The sequence below is a fragment of the Odontesthes bonariensis genome, chromosome 22, assembly GCF_027942865.1.
Source record: "Odontesthes bonariensis isolate fOdoBon6 chromosome 22, fOdoBon6.hap1, whole genome shotgun sequence".
Taxonomy (NCBI): domain Eukaryota; kingdom Metazoa; phylum Chordata; class Actinopteri; order Atheriniformes; family Atherinopsidae; genus Odontesthes; species Odontesthes bonariensis.
Window position 1 is genome coordinate 22,807,126 of NC_134527.1, and position 17,812 is coordinate 22,824,937.

A 17,812-nucleotide genomic window follows, 5' to 3' on the forward strand; every position below is an offset into this window, starting at 1 on the left:
GTGGGAACTTAAGAGGACAGGGTATTTCATGATCTAGCTATGGCAGATACAAAAGAGAGTGACTCAGATTTAGTTGGGTGACCAAAAGCATTAGTGTCCATGTTCGTAAAGCTTCCTTTTTCCTCCCGGTGAGAAAGTTCAAAGAAATTTCCCAGGATTACGTTGTGTAAGAATTTCTTCTCAAAGTTAAGACCTGATCTTGGCAAATATAACAGTTATTCACAAAGCATCTAAGCTCTTATGAGAACTCCAACAGAGGGCTATTAAGAGGCTTAAGAGATTCTAAAGCTGAGGGGGAAAATGTCAGAAATGAGAAACACTTAAACGCAAGATGAATGGTGAGGTAAGGAAACACGACAGATTGGATTGTCCAGCAGAGCTAATGTGGTGCTCCAATCCCCAACCCGACAAAATCAAACTATTACACCAGAAATAAAAGTGAACACAGCTCTAATGACTGAGTAATGTATAACCAAGTCGGCACTCAGCTAGAAATCTTTCATGAGGAGGTATGGGAGGGTACCTCAAACATGTTTGTTAACAGAGCCACTGGTTAAAGACTCGTAACTCCATTTAAAGGAATCGTTTCATTTTAGTTATAGAGGAAGATCTCTTTAAGATCACTCAGTTAAACATGAAGCTGCAGCCCTTTACCTCTTGCTGCAGTGTATCGTTCGGAATACGCGGAGGCCCTGGAGGCTGCTGGGAGACTTTGAGCATCAGGTAGTCAATGAGCTGCTCTCTGGAAGGGTGTCGAGCCATGGTCGCCTGGCTCATCTGAGGACGAACAGAAGGGCCCATCTGACCGTTCATCAAAGGCACCTAGGCAACAAACATACACGATAATAAACAGAATGGTTTCCCCCGAGCACTCAGCAGGATTTTCTATCCTTAATCCAATTGTTGATTCTAACGTTTGCAGAGGATCTGTCCTCTGCTTTAGTGGGTCTATAAAACTTTAAAAATCGGCTGCGTTACATCATGGTAAGTGCAGAACAAGTTCTGAAAGTCTAATCAGCTCTTCTTTGCTCTGCATATATCATACGTACTTTTCTGTGGGGGTCCATTGTGTAGCTTTGTGGCCCTTGAGGAACAAAAACATCATCCTGAAAGGTAAAGAATGAAGATTATTGTACCCGAACCTTACAAATAAAACATAGAAGACAGGTTATTTAAAGGCTGACATGAACATATTTCAGGTCTTGTTTAGGTAGCAAGGTGTTGATAAAGGGGGTAAAAAACAGAATAAACTGTTCTTTGGTTCTATCCAGGCAGTAAGCAGCATGTAATGCTGAATATTAGCCTTCTGGAAATGGAAATTAATTTGAAATATTCACCTTTGAAGAAGTTAAAGAATACAATGACAGCATTAAAAGGGAAATCTTCTGTCTGCCCCTAAAGATTCTACTACCCACTTCTACATCATTTTGACACACACTTAACAGCACGTACCTTTCACCAACACAGATTCATCCCCACACACAAAGTGAGCGGTTATCAAGTGACTCTGAAGTGATCAAAAGTTGGAGTGAAGATGATGAATGAGTAAAATAAGCATTTAAAGTGCAGTTAAAAGAAAAAAAAACTTCTCCTTCTATCACAGGGTGATCTGAGGGTGGCAAGATGGAGAGAAGGACAGGGATGATCATAAAGTGACGGGCAAGTTTAAAGGGGGCCATTTCATCCTAGATGCACTCATTACTCATCAGGTCATTGGTATATGTGAATGTGTCACAGAAATAGAAATTAGAAATAACAAGGCAACAATTTGACAGCCACCTGCTAATACAAAAGACAACTTGGCCCCTTTTAAACAGCTCCACTTCTAAAGATTACGAGCACTAGCAACACAAAAACTAAAATTCATCTATTTATTCATTTTTTTTAACTGACATCAAGCACTAGACTAGGGGTTTTTATTCAGGAGAAATCACATGTTGAGAAACACTTTCAATTGTCCATAAAAAGGACAAGTGAAAGAAAGCTTCAGTGGGTCTGATTACTTCTCAACATTGAGGAGAGAAGAAAACAGCTATTTCCTTATCTTCTAAAGGGATGTGAAACTAGCAGGAACAGGAGGCCCTGGCTCAGTATGAGCAGGAGTCAACTACGAGGTTACAGTACTCACACAGAAGCCCAGGGCTCCGTAGGGCTGTCCGTCCCTGCTACTAAACGCCAGGGAGCCTTGGCTGGCATGCATGTCCCTACAGCTGCCGTAGTGAGACCAGCTCAGCGGAGAGTTATTGGAATTATAGGAGCGAGACAGTGCGTTCTGACGACATGGAGCGACCAGCAGTAGCAGCAGACATGCAGCAGAGGTGGCCATGCAATCCACCAAATGATTGACAGACATAAAATAGACAGACACACACAGAAAGAAAACATTTGCAGCTTATAAAGATGGAGCGAATCAGAGATATCTTACATAAAGATGGGTTAGTAGGCTCCTGTAATCTTTTGCTTTTAAGAAATGCCTCTGTTGTATTCCATTGTAATTTGAATTTGGTTTCATCTTGGAAAAGATGAAAAAACAAACAAACAAACAAAAAAAATCTGTCTGCATTCAGGGGCAACGGAACAAAGACACCCTTACTCGAAGAAAATGGGACTGTAGTTACGGTTTCCATTTCTTTGATGAGTAATTAAAAGCGTTTCTCACAGATGCCTGTGCAAAGTTTTACGGCTGTCAGCCCCACAAAAGGAGTTCAAGGTCGAACAAAGACTTTAAAAGTTACTACTCTTTCATGTGAGGAACTTCAAAAGTTAATAGAACAACTGAAGATGCCAACCCCAAGCCTGTTGTAGGTTTAGTAGCAGTTTGTTTCATGAGTCACTGGTACAAAAAAAAAAACTCATTCATATTTAACAATGTATCTGTTATTCATGCAAGTATCTGTTACCTTTTCCATTTTCTTGGCCTCGATGTGTCGCATCACCTGATCCCTCCAGTCTGCTGGCACCCTTCCTGCACCCATTCCTCCCGACATCTGTGCTGGACCGTCCAGGAGGGAGTGCTCCGACTTCACCCTGGTGTTGGGCCGCTTGCTGGGGCTGCTGTGCTGGTAGTTGAAATCACTGACAGACATGGTCCTTTCTGGAAGCTCGTGGGGCTGTGGCCTGGCGCTGGCAGGCCTGGAAGCTCCGGGTGCGTCGATGCTGTAAGTGCGAGCTGAGAGGGGCCTCTGCATGGCCTGGCTCATGGCCAGAGGCCCCCTTGCGAGGGTGTGGATGTCCCTGTAGGTCATGTACTCCCCCTCGTTCACCTGCATACGCCTCGGGTCGCCCATGGAGGCTGTGGAGGAGATGCTGCTTTGCCTCTGCAAAGTGCTGCTTCTCGGCTGACCACCTGGAGCATGAAGTCTCTCCTTGGCCCAGTCTCCTTTGGGAGCCATGGGGGGGCCCCTCTGCTGGGGCGGCAGAGGGTAAGGAGGTGCCTGATTACGGTTTGAATAATTGGTGTTGGCTAGTGAGTGTGGGGGAGCCGGGAGGTAGCCTTGGTGCTCTGGAGGCATGGGTGCTCTCTGGGCCCAGGAGCCCTCATTAGACATGGCACTGCTTGTGTACTGTATATTATACTGAGGGGGAGAAATTCCCATATTCATGCTGGATGAGACTGGATATCTGCTGGTGCTTATAGGAGGCTTGGAAGAGGACAGCAGGTCTGAGGAGGATGTAGATGAGCCGGGGTAGACCAGGAGAGTCTGGTCATTGAGTAACTGACTGGCGGACTTGCTCCTGACTATAATCTGGCCCTGCGATCCTGGCCCTGGGCCGGCCCCTGCCATTCTACTCATTGCTGCTAACTCATAAGAGTCCGCGTCCCCATCAAAGGAGAACAGCTTCATGCCCCCCGTTTCCATGTTGCTAATGCTGTGAGACTTCATCACCTGTGGTGGGTGACACCTTTTCTCTGGAGACAGCTCCTCTGTGCTGCGGGACAGAGACATGTCACTGCTGGCAGTGACGCCTGTCGAGGCCACATGCACAGCAGACGTCTCCACTCTCATCACTTGGCATGTGTTATCCAGACTATTGATGCTGTCGTTCCCCTGTTGATTTCCATTCTGTAAATGATCCATGTTGTTGTTTCCATAGCCCCGCTTGCTGTTTAAGTCCTCCTGAGCAACCGAACCGTTCTTGGCTTTGTCCATCCCGTCCAGCTGACACACGTTGTAGGTTGGCAGCTTGGTCATATTCATGTTGATCTGGTCCCACTTGTTGTACGTTTCTCCCATACCATTGTTTATTCCCTTCTCAATGAACGCCAGTCGGGCTTCCATTGACAGGTCATAGTCTGGTGGCGTCTGCTGGCTTTTCAAAAGGGCCTGAAGGGACGTTTCAGAGCCGTTCCCATTATGAAGAAGTGGGGTGGTGTCTTTTGGCTGGTTCATGTTCTCGTCTTCTTGCCTAAAGCAAGGACATAACGCAAGGCATCAGATTTTGCAGCAACAGCAGGATGAACACTCCTTTTAACTCTACATCGACATGGTAAAGAATGGTACTAACCGGCTTTTTGGTAGGAAAGGCATCTTTGCCTCTCTCTCAGGTGTGCACAGAGAGTTGTCCTGACTGCTGTCTGTGGTCAGAGACACAGAGTCGGACATGCGCGATGGTGACGAACAGTTACTGTTGTTCTGGTTGCTGTTGGCTACCGTGTCATCCAGTAAAGAGTCGGCATCTTTCCCATCATCTGTCGAGCAGAAATATCACTGTTAAAGTGCTCATTGAGCTGAAGGCGCTTCAGTTAGTTTTTCTCTGGTTATAATCCTGTTATAGTCGGTCAAATTTACCTTTTTTATCCTTACTTAGAGTCACCACTTTGGGCTGATTGATGGAAATCTCAATAAGAGGGGGTCTCATCTCAGCAATTTTCATCTCCTCTTCCTCATCCGACAGTTCCTCAGAATCCTGCAGACAATGAAAATGCTTTTGTAAAGACTGCACCTTTTCATTGGAACCTCATAATTTGCTCAATGTAAAAAGAACTTGTGAGAACTTGTGAGTGCTGCATGTTTGGACAACCTCTAGTGTGTCCTCGTGGTTCATTACAGAGCCCTCTGAAGACTTGAGAGGAATTCTTTGTGAGCTGAGAGACTCAGAAGTTTCTTTTGATTCGGCTGCACACATGTTGGAAAATTCTGGGGGCTGAATGTCTGATGCCACACCGTTGGGACGGGGGGCCTCGATCACCTGCATAAAAACGAGTGCTCTCATGTGAATCTTCTTCTACGCGCATGCAGTTAGTTTGTTAAACAGAATCTAAAGCGAGGTTAACTAAAAACAGGATATGAAAGCGAGTTATTTCAGTACGAGTGCGGGAGTAGCTTTGTCTGAAGCTGACCTTAACTCCCGTGTCCTGTACTCCAATGTGGTTCCTCTCTGGTTTTGATTCGTCACTCGACTCATCCTCCTTCAGCCTGTGAGCCACCGACTGGGCAGTCTTTACCATATTCTTCAGCTCATCTGGATATGGTGTGGGGTAGCGCTTCAGGTTTCCCTCCTGACAGAGTAAAAATACATACAGACTAAAATTAGAGAGCTAAATAAATAATGAGCACAGAGATAAAAAGCAAAACTCATCTTTGGCAACCAACTGCGCTCCTTCTTTGTGCATTATATCAACTGGATTCTGACCGAAAGCACTTTGAAAATAGTCCAAAAGAACTAAATAACAGATTCAGACTATGGTGTTTCCTCTGCTGGCAAATCTGCCAACTACCTGCTGGATGTTTGCCTGAGCAGCAGGTCTAAGTCACAGACCGAGAAGTGAAGGAGGAAGTGCAAGTGTGGGATCTTTCCACAAAACTGTGTTAAGGTGTGGGTGTTTTATCAGTGCCTTTCAGTGGAAAATTCACTGAAACAATCAAAGAAGATTGCCAGCTCGTCATCGAAATGGTCATGGACTGCAGTTTCAATGTTCAGTGTTTACAAATAAGAAAACCTGTTCATTTGGAATTCGTTAAAAAGGTGAAATCAACACATTGGGAGAACATATATTCTGCACTGAAAGCCTTATCCTAAGGTGACGGGGACTTTTAAAAAGTCTATCTCCAAACCAATGACATTTTGGGAGGTAAAATCTCTCTGAGTCTTAAAAGTCACACAGTTTTTGCTGTAATATTACAGTGTTGTTGCTCAGGTAATTCAGATAGCTGAATGATTCATTCCTCTTCCTTCTTAATTATTAATTCATTCAGAGACCTATCGAACGAATGCTGAAGTCATCATTCACCCTGTTTGTGTGAAACATTCCCAGCCAGGCTGGAACAGACTGTGTTGAATGTTTATATTTGTTTACATGATGGGGCTTGTGGAGCTGATAAAGAGAACAACAATAGCCTTGCAGGTTCGGTGAGTCGCGTCTTCGCTGTTGTTTTTCCCTTTCCCAGTTATGTACACAGTAACAAAAGTGTGTCACTAACCCTCGGTGGCGTTTCTCTCTCATCCTTGTCCTCGTCACATTCGAAGGCCACCTGAGCTCGCTGCTTGCGTTGCTCCTCCCAGAGGGTCGGATTGAAGCTCTCAGAGTCCGAGTTGGGAATGTCTGAAATGAAACCGAGGCCATGCGTCAGGTTATTCATCAGTTTTTGTTATTTATGGCTTTTTCAGTCACCGCTACTGTGTTGATTTAATTTACGTCTGACTTTGACCACAAGATGGAGCTAAGACAGCACGAGGCGACCCGAAGGAGGTTAAACTCCAAAACCACCTGGAATTGCTGTTCTTCCTTTTTTTTTATTACACTCTAACTAAAAAGCACATTATTACCTGTGTTTTAGCTTGATACTGTGGTTAATGTAAAGATATAACATATCTACAGTCTACTCAAAAAGGGCAAGCTTGTTGCTGATGAAGAAATCAAAACACTGATGTGTTGCAACTCCTGTTTGACTACTACCTGTTGCCAAGAGAAAAACAAGGTCACGGCTACTATGAGGTTGCGTTAGTAACACTTTCCCAAAACTCTGCAGAATCATCTTGCTGGTCTTCCTTGTGTCTGTCTGAGAATATCAACAAATTTGCCATGTGTATACCGGTTATATGAATCTCGGGTGTAAATACACATGCACAGACAAATCAAATCTGCTTGTCCCAGCTTCAACTGAAAATCAGTCGGTGTGGTTTCCCGTGTTAAAAAGCCCATTACCCTGGATTTCTAAACACTTCGATCATTCATGTTTACAGACTAATGATCCAATTTGTTTGATTCTCAGGATTCTGGTTCAACTTGACGCTCTATGCCAGAAAGTAAAAGCACACCGGATAATGTGAGTCACCTTGTGTTTACCTTCCATGTCACAACAAGTTGTCAAACATAATAATTAAGGTTAGGTCATGACCGATTCCAGCTTCCCAGGAAAACAGACAAGAATTAATCTCAAATCTATTCCAGCAAAATAGAAAGGGGAAATGGCATCAAGCACACGGCTGGCATGGAGCAAATAAAGAACAGGTCTTTTATGGTGGCGCAACAAACCACAGACATTATCTCAAAAATCAACCTGTTCACTCATGACCATGTTAGTGGGTCAAGCTTGTCGAGCCTGAACCCCTAATTACGCAAAGGCTAAGATGCAAAAGGGTCAGCACAAGCTTTCTGGTGGAACGGAAACCCAAAGCAAACAGATGGGATGCTTGACAACAAGACAAAGGCTAGGGTTTCCCCTGCAGGCTCAGGTAATCAGTCTCCCATAAAATATGCAGTGAGGGATCCTTGTAGGTCACCTATAAGACTGTGATAACAAAGAACCTAATTGTAGTCACGGTAGTGGCTCAGAATGTGGCATCAAATCAAATTGACCTAAAATGAGATTTATACATTAAAAACTAAACTGATTATCTATTATATTAAAGGTTTCTTTATGTTTTGAATTATGTGTTTTTAAACTCTGTTTTCTGTAAAGAACTTTGATGGAAAGCCATTTTCAAATACATTTAGAATTATTATATACATATTATTATTATTATTATTATTATAAAACTCTGATAATTGTCACAGCTTCATATGCAACTCAAATAGATCAAGTTGCATTAGTTATGAGTGTATGACAGCTCCAGGCCTTAATTTCCGCTAATAGCTAAATATTTGTAGTTTTTGTTCGTCTGTTAGATGGAGCATGAAAGCATATAAAAGAGAAACCGAGTCTTGTCGTGTACTCACAGTCCTCGGTCCTGGTTTGCTGAGGGAACATGTAGTTGGTCAGCACAGTTTTCTGAGTCTCTGGATCTTCTTCTTTCTGGAGAGGAATCAGGGGCTTTGACTGTGGGAGACAGAAATCAGCAGTTCTGAAGTTTTTGCTTTGTGACTGGCATTACAAATCAACTGTACAGCGGCGTTAAGATAAGTGGACTGAAATCTAATCCATTGCAGAACACATAAAGGAGGGAAATAACACAAAAGAAGTACTACTGATTCATTGCTTTGTATGTCTTTCTTCTCTAATGGCATCTTTCCATCACATGGAACGATAGTTTTTTGGTTTTCCGTTGAAGGCAGTACAACCGATACTGACTAATGGCTGTTTTGTTGGTACAACCTCAGCCGAGGTTCGAAGTGAGCCAAGCTGGCAGTATACAGTGACACGGAAACATAGCTAATTTGAGAGAGAGAGAGAGAGAGAGAGAGAGAGAGAGAGAGAGAGAGAGAGAGAGAGAGAGAGAGAGAGAGAGAGAGAGAGAATCATCACCTAATGCCATAAACAACAAGATCTCAATTGCAGCACATACGCCAACACGCTCACATGTTCTATGAGGTCGTCTGCAAGTCCGGCACACAATTTACAACAGACATTACGGATATCTCGTTTCTGCGCGTATTGCATGTGACTAATACGTCCAGGTTTATCATAAGATAAAGACAAATGGAACCCCTCCAAGTACAATGATCATTCCTTACTCGCTACACTGCGTCTCATTTCTTTGCAGCGATGATAAACAGCTGATCACATCCCGGGGATACTGTCTGCTGGGAAAAAGTGAGGCATGGAAGAGCCGGTCTGTACGACCGTAAGATGAAAAGTTTTAAAATATGGTTCACTGACTGAGAACAGTTCCCTGATTCTTCTCAGGCCTCGGGCAATCTAAAAGCATCAAAGGGTTGAAGTGGGAGCAGTGTTTACGGAGGTAATTTAGCCAATTTTTAAAAGCCATTAGATACAGTTGGTTTAATTGGTTCAGGTAATTTCAACGCATCCGTGGACATAATTTTCTATCATATTGGATTACATCTTTTTTCAAACATTCACTGTTTTTAAAGATTTGATTGAAAGAATTTTCAGCAACGTTTCGATGTTTTTCAAACCTTGGTACAAGCGACGTGTGGCCACGAGGGGGTACCGCAGCGGGAATAACGCCTTTGGCCTAATAGCTGCGAAAGCATTCGCTCCATCTGGTTCCTTTCACGACATATTTTAGTTCAAGCCCGGTAGGAGGGGAAAATGACAACTTCTCAACAGCAAGAAGGACAGCTCCCGTCCTCGTTGTTTAACGGTTGAACATCCCATAACCCCAACTTAAATCAAGCATTAAGACGTACATATCAACAGAAGCAGAATTACACTTAAAGCTCACGCACAGATGAGCCTCACAACCTTATGACTCAGCTGTCCTTCCTGAGGTGTATTGACAGGGGTGGAGGGGGGGCAAAAAGACAAAAATACATTTTCCCTAACACTACTTGCAGCCATTTTGTTAACAACCATTCTGCTCTGTCGAACAGGTTGGCGTCCTCGGAGTGTCTTCACCTCTAATCAGCTACATTTCCTTAGATATCTGCATCCCTTTTCTTATCAACCATTTCTCAATGAAGCTGCTCTACGGCCCACCTGTCGCCGTTATTGCACCTGTCCAACTGTAACCGTGCCGACGTGCCTGCTGGACTGCCCGTCTCCTCGGTGTAAGGTTAAGAATTTAAGGAGGAATTATGGGGAGCCTTGTAAGAGCAGAAAAATGCTATAATCTTATTCTCCGTTTAATCACCAACTTGAGGCAAGGACAGCAGAGATGAGAGCTCCACGGCTGATTCTGCACAGCAGCTTTTTCTGCAGCATTCTGAAACAGCTGCAGTTTCCCAGGGACAATTTGTCAAGGCAGTTCATCTGAGCCTTGGAATAGACCAGCCAGGAGGAGGAAAACGCATGAATAATTGATTTTAGAACCTTGCGAGAGTCTGTCTGTAATTTGGAAATATTTATAAGCCAGACAAAGCACACAGGCTGAAGCAGTATACCCCCACAGAGTATTCTCCAACATTACTATGCCTTTGTGTGCTTAAACTACACATTTCAAGCCTATCTGAAAAGTTGAAGTATTCTTTTACCACACATGGCCCCACTCGGCTGAGATCACAAGCCACTTTCTCACATGAGCCGACCACACTCCAGCATTTCTACAAAACACGGGCCCGTAGACTGTTGAGAATAGGGGAAGAATGTCACATTTTAAGGATCACAATTTGCATGCTATCTTTGATCTGATTTTCTTCTGGCCAGCAGCTGCTGCTGCTGCTTTATCTCACCAACCGGCTCTCAGTCATTCAGATGCACACATACCAGCTCGTAAGGTTTCTGTCTAGATTACCACTCTGTTTTCCTTAAACAGCGGAGATAAGGATATCATTTTCTGACATTCATTAGGCTTCTTCCACACTTTAAAGCCAAAGAGGTATCACTGAAGCTGACCTGCACTGACATTTGGCTTGTTTAGATCGAATGTCCTGGAAGTGGTTTACTGCATTTTAGATGCGCTTTCCTGTGAGTCACATGGCCTTGCTTCTTCATTTCCTGCGAGGCACCTCCACCGCAGCCACTGATGTGACCATCTGACAGCTCGGAACCCCCCCCCCCCCCCCCCCCCCCACAGAGCTTTCTATGAGCCCATAATACTTTTTAGAAAATAAGTGTGGTCTTACCTGGTTTTCAGACAGCCACATTGCAGTCATCTCACTCAGTTTAGTGAAACTGTAGGGAAGATATTTCAGCCTGCAGCACAACAAAAGCAAAAACGTGAGAGGTGCATCTAGTATTTCCAGCAATCATTTGTGCTGGAAATACAGATTATCTCTTATGTTAAAAACTCATCTGCCGATTGGACGTTTGTTTAATTGATCGTTTTAGTCAATAAAACCCGATTAGGATATCCACCAATGTTTTGGTAAATTTCAATAAAAAGATAAATTCACAAGACTAAATGAAAATATTTAACATTAAAAAAATCGAATGAAATCAGTCTTTATCTCGTCCTCATAACTGAACACCATCGGTGAAGACTCACTTGTTGTTGCTCAGATTGATGACCTTGAGCCTCTGCATGTCGCCCATCTCCTCGGGCAAAGACTCCAGCTTGTTGGAATGTAGAAACAGAACAGTTGCATTCTTCCAGCTGCCCATCTGTGAGGAGGAACAAACCAAGGACTCGTGAGCCGTTAGCCAACAGCGCTAGCAGTGTTGTAGACGAGTGGACTTAAGAAAATATCCGTCTACTAAAAGACGCGCTCACCTGAGGGGGAAGCTGGGTAAGGAAGTTGTGATCCGCAGCAAAGGTGCGAATGGAGACACACTGGCCAATGGAAGAAGGCAATGCTTCGATCTCATTGAAACTGCAGTCCAGCTCATCGAGAGATGTCAGCCTAACAGAGAGCGATACGGGAGGATTTAAATCGGGTGCTTTAATCGCATCAGCTCTTACATCTCAGCGCGGTTAAACATGGTGAATAAGATGAACTAGTCTGTCAAAAGCAATGGGCACAAATGGACATCGCATTTTGTTTGGCTGCCTGAAACGCAAAAGGGCGACATATCGTTCCAACAGAGATCTGTGCATTCATACCCGAGTAATAACTAAAACCACAGTTTCCACCATTTTTTCCTTAAAAATACTCCCACCCCTCAGCCGGACGCACGCACAACTAAACTTTACTATGTTGCAGTAAAAGAGAGGATTTGATTCCATTCATTTCAATGGAAAACAAAACGCTACAAAAAACAGTGCACCGACTAAAACCAGCCAAGTATAAATGGGAAAAAATTTAATTGCTTCAACCAGAATCCATGCATGGGATTAAACTAAACCATAGGCTTTGTTACATAATCTGTGTCAAAGCACACAAGGAGACATATCCCGACATAAGGGATAACCAACAGTGTTTGGAAACAATAAATCGCTAACAAAGACTGTGCAGCTGCAGTGTTTGTCACTTGATGTAGATTCGTCGGTCGCAGATGTAGGAAGGGAAAAAAAAAAAAAAAAAAAAAAAAAAGAAATGATGGACGGATTAAATGGTGCCTAATCTTTATGCTACACCACAATGATTCGCAGTCGGGTCAACATGTGGGCCTGGCTTACTCACTACTTAGCAGCTGTCTCCTGCTGGATTTACCTGTTTGCTGTCTGAGAAAAAGGTGCTGCTTATCTAATCAGTTATCAATTAGTTTAGCATCTGGGCGTCATCTGGTGAAAGATTACCACCAGACCCTCTCCAATACGATATTCACTCATTGTGATCCGGTCTTCCAAATCCATGAACATTAACAAGTCGCTTAATACCTCCAGCATTAGGCGGGGGGGGACCCATACAGAAACATTATGTTCAGTGGGAATATCAGATTTACACAGACAGACATTGTACGTGATCAGTGGATTGATGATAAAAACAGAATAATAATCCACTGACCTCGGGGGTTTATTCTGCCGATTTTAAAGCTGTAAAACTCACCCTCCAACAGAGTCTGGCAAATACATCAGCTGGTTTTCATCCACTTTCAGAGCAGTCAGTTTCTTCAAGGAGCCTAAAGACAGGATCACAGAGACGGAGAGAGATGCATGACAACAGCCCAGAGGAGTTATTGATCATCTCCTCTTGATGAGCCCACAAAGAAGAGTATCCACTGGAGCAGTTAATTAGATTCACGAATACGGACATCAGAGCAGTAATACATTTAGTAAGAATCAATCCCAAATTCGACAGCCTGAACTCAGCAGGTTTTATTACTTTAATCTGAACTTATTTTGCCCAATGGATGGAAAGAAGTGACTAAAAGGATTAAATGTAGTTATTCAAATGATCATAAACTTTAAGTTGAAGTGGGAGGGGGTAACCCAAGCTTCTTTTCCCAATTTCCATTTCCATTTTTCCCCAAAGGATGAAAAATAGCTTCAGAAAGAGCTTATGTGCATCAGGGGAGATGGAAACATCCTCTTACACACATAACAGATCACATAAATCAATACTAAAGCAAAGGAATGATCCCAATGTAGAGAGAAGATTTATGATGAACATATTTTACCCTTTTTCTATAGCATATGGCAACACAGGCGTTGTTTCTGGTGAATAAACTCTACTGTTTATGACAGTTATGGGTAATACCACCAATAATGCCACCTTCTCCCAACAATATTCTGTCCCAATTTATTCAATCGGAAACTATTTGGATAAATGAGTCTTTGGATGGAGTAAAACACAAATGAACAATAAGAAAGCAGCCTTTAGAAACACACAGTTGTACTTCCATACGTGATATCAACACACAAGCAAACCAGGCAATGGCTTCCTCTTGTGAAATTTTCCGAGAAAATGTTTTGACACTTTCTGTGATGAAAATGCATTTCATATACGGTACAAAGGAATTACATCCCCAGAAAAAAAACAACGCGATTAAGAACTTGTGAAATGAAACGGAACAAAACAAACTGGACGCTGAAAGGTGTTTCGTAACAGATGTCTTCCGTGTAATCTGTAATCTTTACCGATGGAGCCAGGAAGCTGTGTGAGGGCATTGTTGGATAGCAGGAGGTCCTGCAGACTCTCGCAGCCGCGGATTTGTTCATCTACCATCTCTAAGCTGTTTTTCGACACATCCAGATACACCAGTTGTTTTAGCGTTCCCAGCATCTGTGAAGATAAGAGCAAGCAAAAATAGTACACTAAGGTTCCACAGATGGCTCATTATCTGTTCTTAACTTATGCCAAGGGCTAAGGACAAATGACAGATGATCACATAAGCAGTGCATTGAAACTAGAAGCATTCAAGACCAGATATTATCCGAAAGTGGGTTACACTTGTGCACATTTTCAAAAGTGAAAGCACACACTTGATTTAATGGAGAACAGTTATGGCCACTAGTTTGGTTTTATATGCTTGACAGACTTCACTGCTAATAAAAAGCCAGCCTGTGATTACAGCTGATGCTGTCAAAATGCTGCCAGCAGAACGAATGCTCTGACCCAGTTAAAACAAGCAGGCCATTTGGATGAGAAGAATCTCGTGTCATTTTTAAACCATCGATGCATTCTTGTACACCAATCATGTTCGGTGAAAACCGTTCATTTACGGCTGCAGTCTTTTTTAGATCATATTTAGGACGCATGCAAAAACCAAAAGTCTGCAATCATTCTGGAACTGAAGCGGCTCCTCTGCTGGTTTTTTTACTAGTCTGATGTAAACTGACTGCCGTTTACTGTGATGAAGATTGGACGAGACACACAGTTTTGAGAAATCAAGGGGAATAATCTCAACATGATGTTTTTGGACACAACAGTGGCCTGAAAGTAGAAACCGCTGTAAATTTTTTACCCCAGGTAAGAATGTGAGTCTGTTCCCATCCATCCACAGTTCTTTGAGTCCAGTCAGGTGCTCCAACACCTCAGGCTACAGATGCAGACAAGAGGAAGGAGATCAAGTGTCAGTCATGTGTGCGAGAGTGTAAGAACGCTAAAAATTAAACATCAGGCAATTCATTCGTTCCAAAGCAATGGCAGATTGCCGTCAAACCAGTCAAAAGAAATGAAAGTCTAAATGTGTGCTTATAAAACGTTGAGGAGGAGAAAAAGCAAACACGTTAAGGAAGGAGATGAGGTCACCTCAGAGAGGTAGAGCGCTCTGGGCATGGACGAACTGACGGCTACTCACCACTTCAGTGAACTCATTGCTCCCCAGGTCCAGCCTCTCCAGCTGTATAAGCTTCTGCATGCTTCTGTTGACACACAAACAGTAACACACTGAAATAAAACCATAAGAATAAGCGTTTGGTGTATTAGAGGCCTAAACAGCGGGAATACTGCATGTTGGACATTGACAAATTTTGATAAAATAATGCGCTGCACCCCTGTGATCTGACAAAAATAACAGCTAAGACCGAAAGCAATGTGGACCAGATGCATCGAAAAAGCAAGCCAACATAAACTTCTTAAAAACGTCTGTCAATTTCCATTATGCTCCATATTGGATGTTTTTTGAATGCACACATGCTTTCACTTTTCTCCTGCCACTGAATACATTTATGTGGAAATAAATATCTTTCAGAGCCGAGGCGTGACAGAATTATGCTTTAAATAATGGAAAATGTGACGTATGCTTGCCCTAAGCCTTGCTCCAGAATTTCCTCGACACATTCAGGTCACAGGCTCATATTCCCTATTACACCGTAAACAAGCAGAAACCAACCCGGACTATTCAGTCTGCTTACAGTTCTGACTTTATGTAGCTGGTCATCGCAAAAACAGAAAAATGCAAAAGCTTGTTTCTTTTGCGTGGAAAGGTCGACACCGACAGGATGCCTCTGAAGGTATTCAAACCTGAGCAAAAGCAGCAAAACACAAATCTGCGAGTCAGGTGTGACGCACAAATAAGCGCTCAGCTTGTTAGACAACAAAGTCGAAGCTTTCCTGTGAGTTATTAAAAGTTCAAAAACCTATTTCACACTAAAACCAAAGCAAGACACCACAAAGGTAAAGATATAATGCGATATGCTGAGCCTTTCACAGCAGGATTGAGCCGCCCTTCCTTGTGCCTTCTCATGAAATAAGAATGTCCGACATACGGCACGAATTATAAATACGATTTGAACCCTTTGGTGATTTGGTACGACATTAAAACACACGATGAAACGGAGCATTTGCCAGCTTTGTCACATTCTTACCTTAAAAAAAAAAAAAAAACAAAAGGCAAGAACACAACAGACTTACAATTTGAGCTGGAAGACTAAGACCGAGCTGTGGTGGCTCATCTAAAAAGTGAGTTCACAGTTGTAAAAAAAAAAACAAACAAACAAAAAAAAAAAAACACACCACTAAGGCTTCTGACCCTGAGCTGCGAGCAACGGCAACCCTATTTAAAATACAGAGAAACGTTTGGTTTCTACATGTGCTCGGTGTGCGTCTGTGTGGGGAGAGAAAGGCAGAGAAAGGAGACTGCGCCTTCCATATAGAAGCCCTGAAAAGACCTCTGCTGCACCCCTTTGTGCACGCACACATTTGTTTACATCTCTGAAATGCTTATGTGTTGCTTTGGTAACGCTCCCGATCATTAGTCCTTTTCTTTGTCAGGGCTCCAGCCTTGAACAGGTCTGGCCTCTGTCACATATACACAGTGAGAAAAGAAGATCCGGCTCGGAGCGGCAGCACCAACTGCGCTGCACTTTGAGCACTGGCTGGGGCCCGTCAGTCAGTGAGAAAAAAAAGTGAGCAAGATAAACAAAAGGAAACCCAGCCAGAGGAGAGGAAGGACTAAAAGGAAAGTAGGAAAGCATAGTTTTGCTGAGGAAGTGGCAAGGGAAAAAAATGATACAGCGAGTGAAGCATGAAAGAAAGAAAGAAGAAAGAGGACAAAAAGAAAGTCACTTCCGCCAAAAGCACCTGGAGCCTTCTCTAATGTTTGTGGGATGTTCAGCCTCCCAGTGCAAATGGTGAAATAACCCTCACCACTGCAAGCTGAGGATTATAAAACCTGTCATGGCAAGCAGCCAAGTAAAAGGGGGGTGGGGGGCTTTATGTAACACAGTGGAATTTAATACTACAGTCAGAGGTGTGGTGACAAAAAAGGCACGACCGAGATATCACAGGGTAACAAAGAAGAGATGAAGATTCTTAACATGCCTCGTGACAAGTATGAATCCCAGTTAAACCGCTCTTTGGATTGGGCAATTAAATTTTGTAACTGGTGTTAAGAAGATTTATGAAGTGAAAACCACCTACTTTGGCAGCATCTTTAACTGGTTCTCCCTCAGCTCCAGGATCTGTAGCTTTGTCAACCTGCAACCAAGAAAAAGTCAGCGTCATATTTACTTTGAGCTTACGGTTTTTCTTTTAACCACCAAGTTAAATCACTTTGCAGTTTAACTGTTACCGTGGGATGAAAGTCGACAGAGCGGCTGAAAAGACATTCAAATGATGTGCAAGGCCAAGACTAGACTTTTACATTTCAACCTTGAATAGCTTGATCTGAAGACAAATAGCTAATAAATTAACACTTTCTGAACTTTGGCAGCATGCTGGCTTATATTTTCTCTACTGACCAGACATAATACAGCTTTATGACACCTCTTGGCACAATTTGAAGCAAGAAAAACAAAGAAACGTGATGCATTTCTCCTGCGTTTAAGTAGGACTTAAAGCTGAATGGCCATACAGACTGCAAAAGAGGTGTTTTAGAGAGAGGAAACAGGAAAAAAGGCCAACTACTGTCACATGTTTTATGTAACAGCTAACCAGCGTATAAAACTGCTAACAGTAAAAGCTATCAATAAATCACGATGGTTGGATAGCTTTTACTTTCATGGTTCAGCCACATGTGTTAAAATGACACAATCTGTCAAATCATTATGGATCAATGAAACAAACAAACAGTGTGACATTAAATCAATAAGTAGCATTTTTACAGCATTTCTGTTATCCAGTGGAAGACGTATTTAAGCGGTGCAATTCTCTACTGATCAAGAGCCAACACTACAGATCCATAAACAAGGGCTTAGTGAGAGCTATACAAAACTGGAGACACCCATTATCCATGTCCAAACGCTTAATCACATCAATCATCAC

At 42.9% G+C, this 17,812-nt stretch overlaps 1 protein-coding gene across 6 annotated transcripts in view; it reads right to left on the minus strand.

Annotated features, from left to right (window-relative positions):
- The window catches only part of erbin (erbb2 interacting protein), a 51,587-nt gene that overhangs the window by 3,392 nt on the left and 30,383 nt on the right, over window positions 1-17,812 (minus strand). For 3 of the 6 annotated variants that reach the window (XM_075455419.1, XM_075455420.1, XM_075455421.1), the window contains 18 exons: window positions 16,970-17,026; window positions 14,907-14,970; window positions 14,571-14,645; window positions 13,744-13,888; window positions 12,713-12,785; window positions 11,497-11,626; window positions 11,272-11,387; window positions 10,910-10,979; window positions 8,162-8,261; window positions 6,423-6,544; window positions 5,342-5,500; window positions 5,023-5,190; window positions 4,791-4,908; window positions 4,507-4,690; window positions 2,901-4,407; window positions 2,129-2,272; window positions 1,050-1,106; window positions 655-822 (listed from right to left, as the gene is read on the minus strand). In XM_075455419.1, coding sequence (XP_075311534.1) covers window positions 655-822; window positions 1,050-1,106; window positions 2,129-2,272; window positions 2,901-4,407; window positions 4,507-4,690; window positions 4,791-4,908; window positions 5,023-5,190; window positions 5,342-5,500; window positions 6,423-6,544; window positions 8,162-8,261; window positions 10,910-10,979; window positions 11,272-11,387; window positions 11,497-11,626; window positions 12,713-12,785; window positions 13,744-13,888; window positions 14,571-14,645; window positions 14,907-14,970; window positions 16,970-17,026 — 3,457 coding nt within the window. The remainder of the gene's footprint in view (window positions 1-654; window positions 823-1,049; window positions 1,107-2,128; window positions 2,273-2,900; window positions 4,408-4,506; window positions 4,691-4,790; window positions 4,909-5,022; window positions 5,191-5,341; window positions 5,501-6,422; window positions 6,545-8,161; window positions 8,262-10,909; window positions 10,980-11,271; window positions 11,388-11,496; window positions 11,627-12,712; window positions 12,786-13,743; window positions 13,889-14,570; window positions 14,646-14,906; window positions 14,971-16,969; window positions 17,027-17,812) is intronic. The other 3 variants (XM_075455422.1, XM_075455424.1, XM_075455423.1) reach the window with 3 other exon arrangements.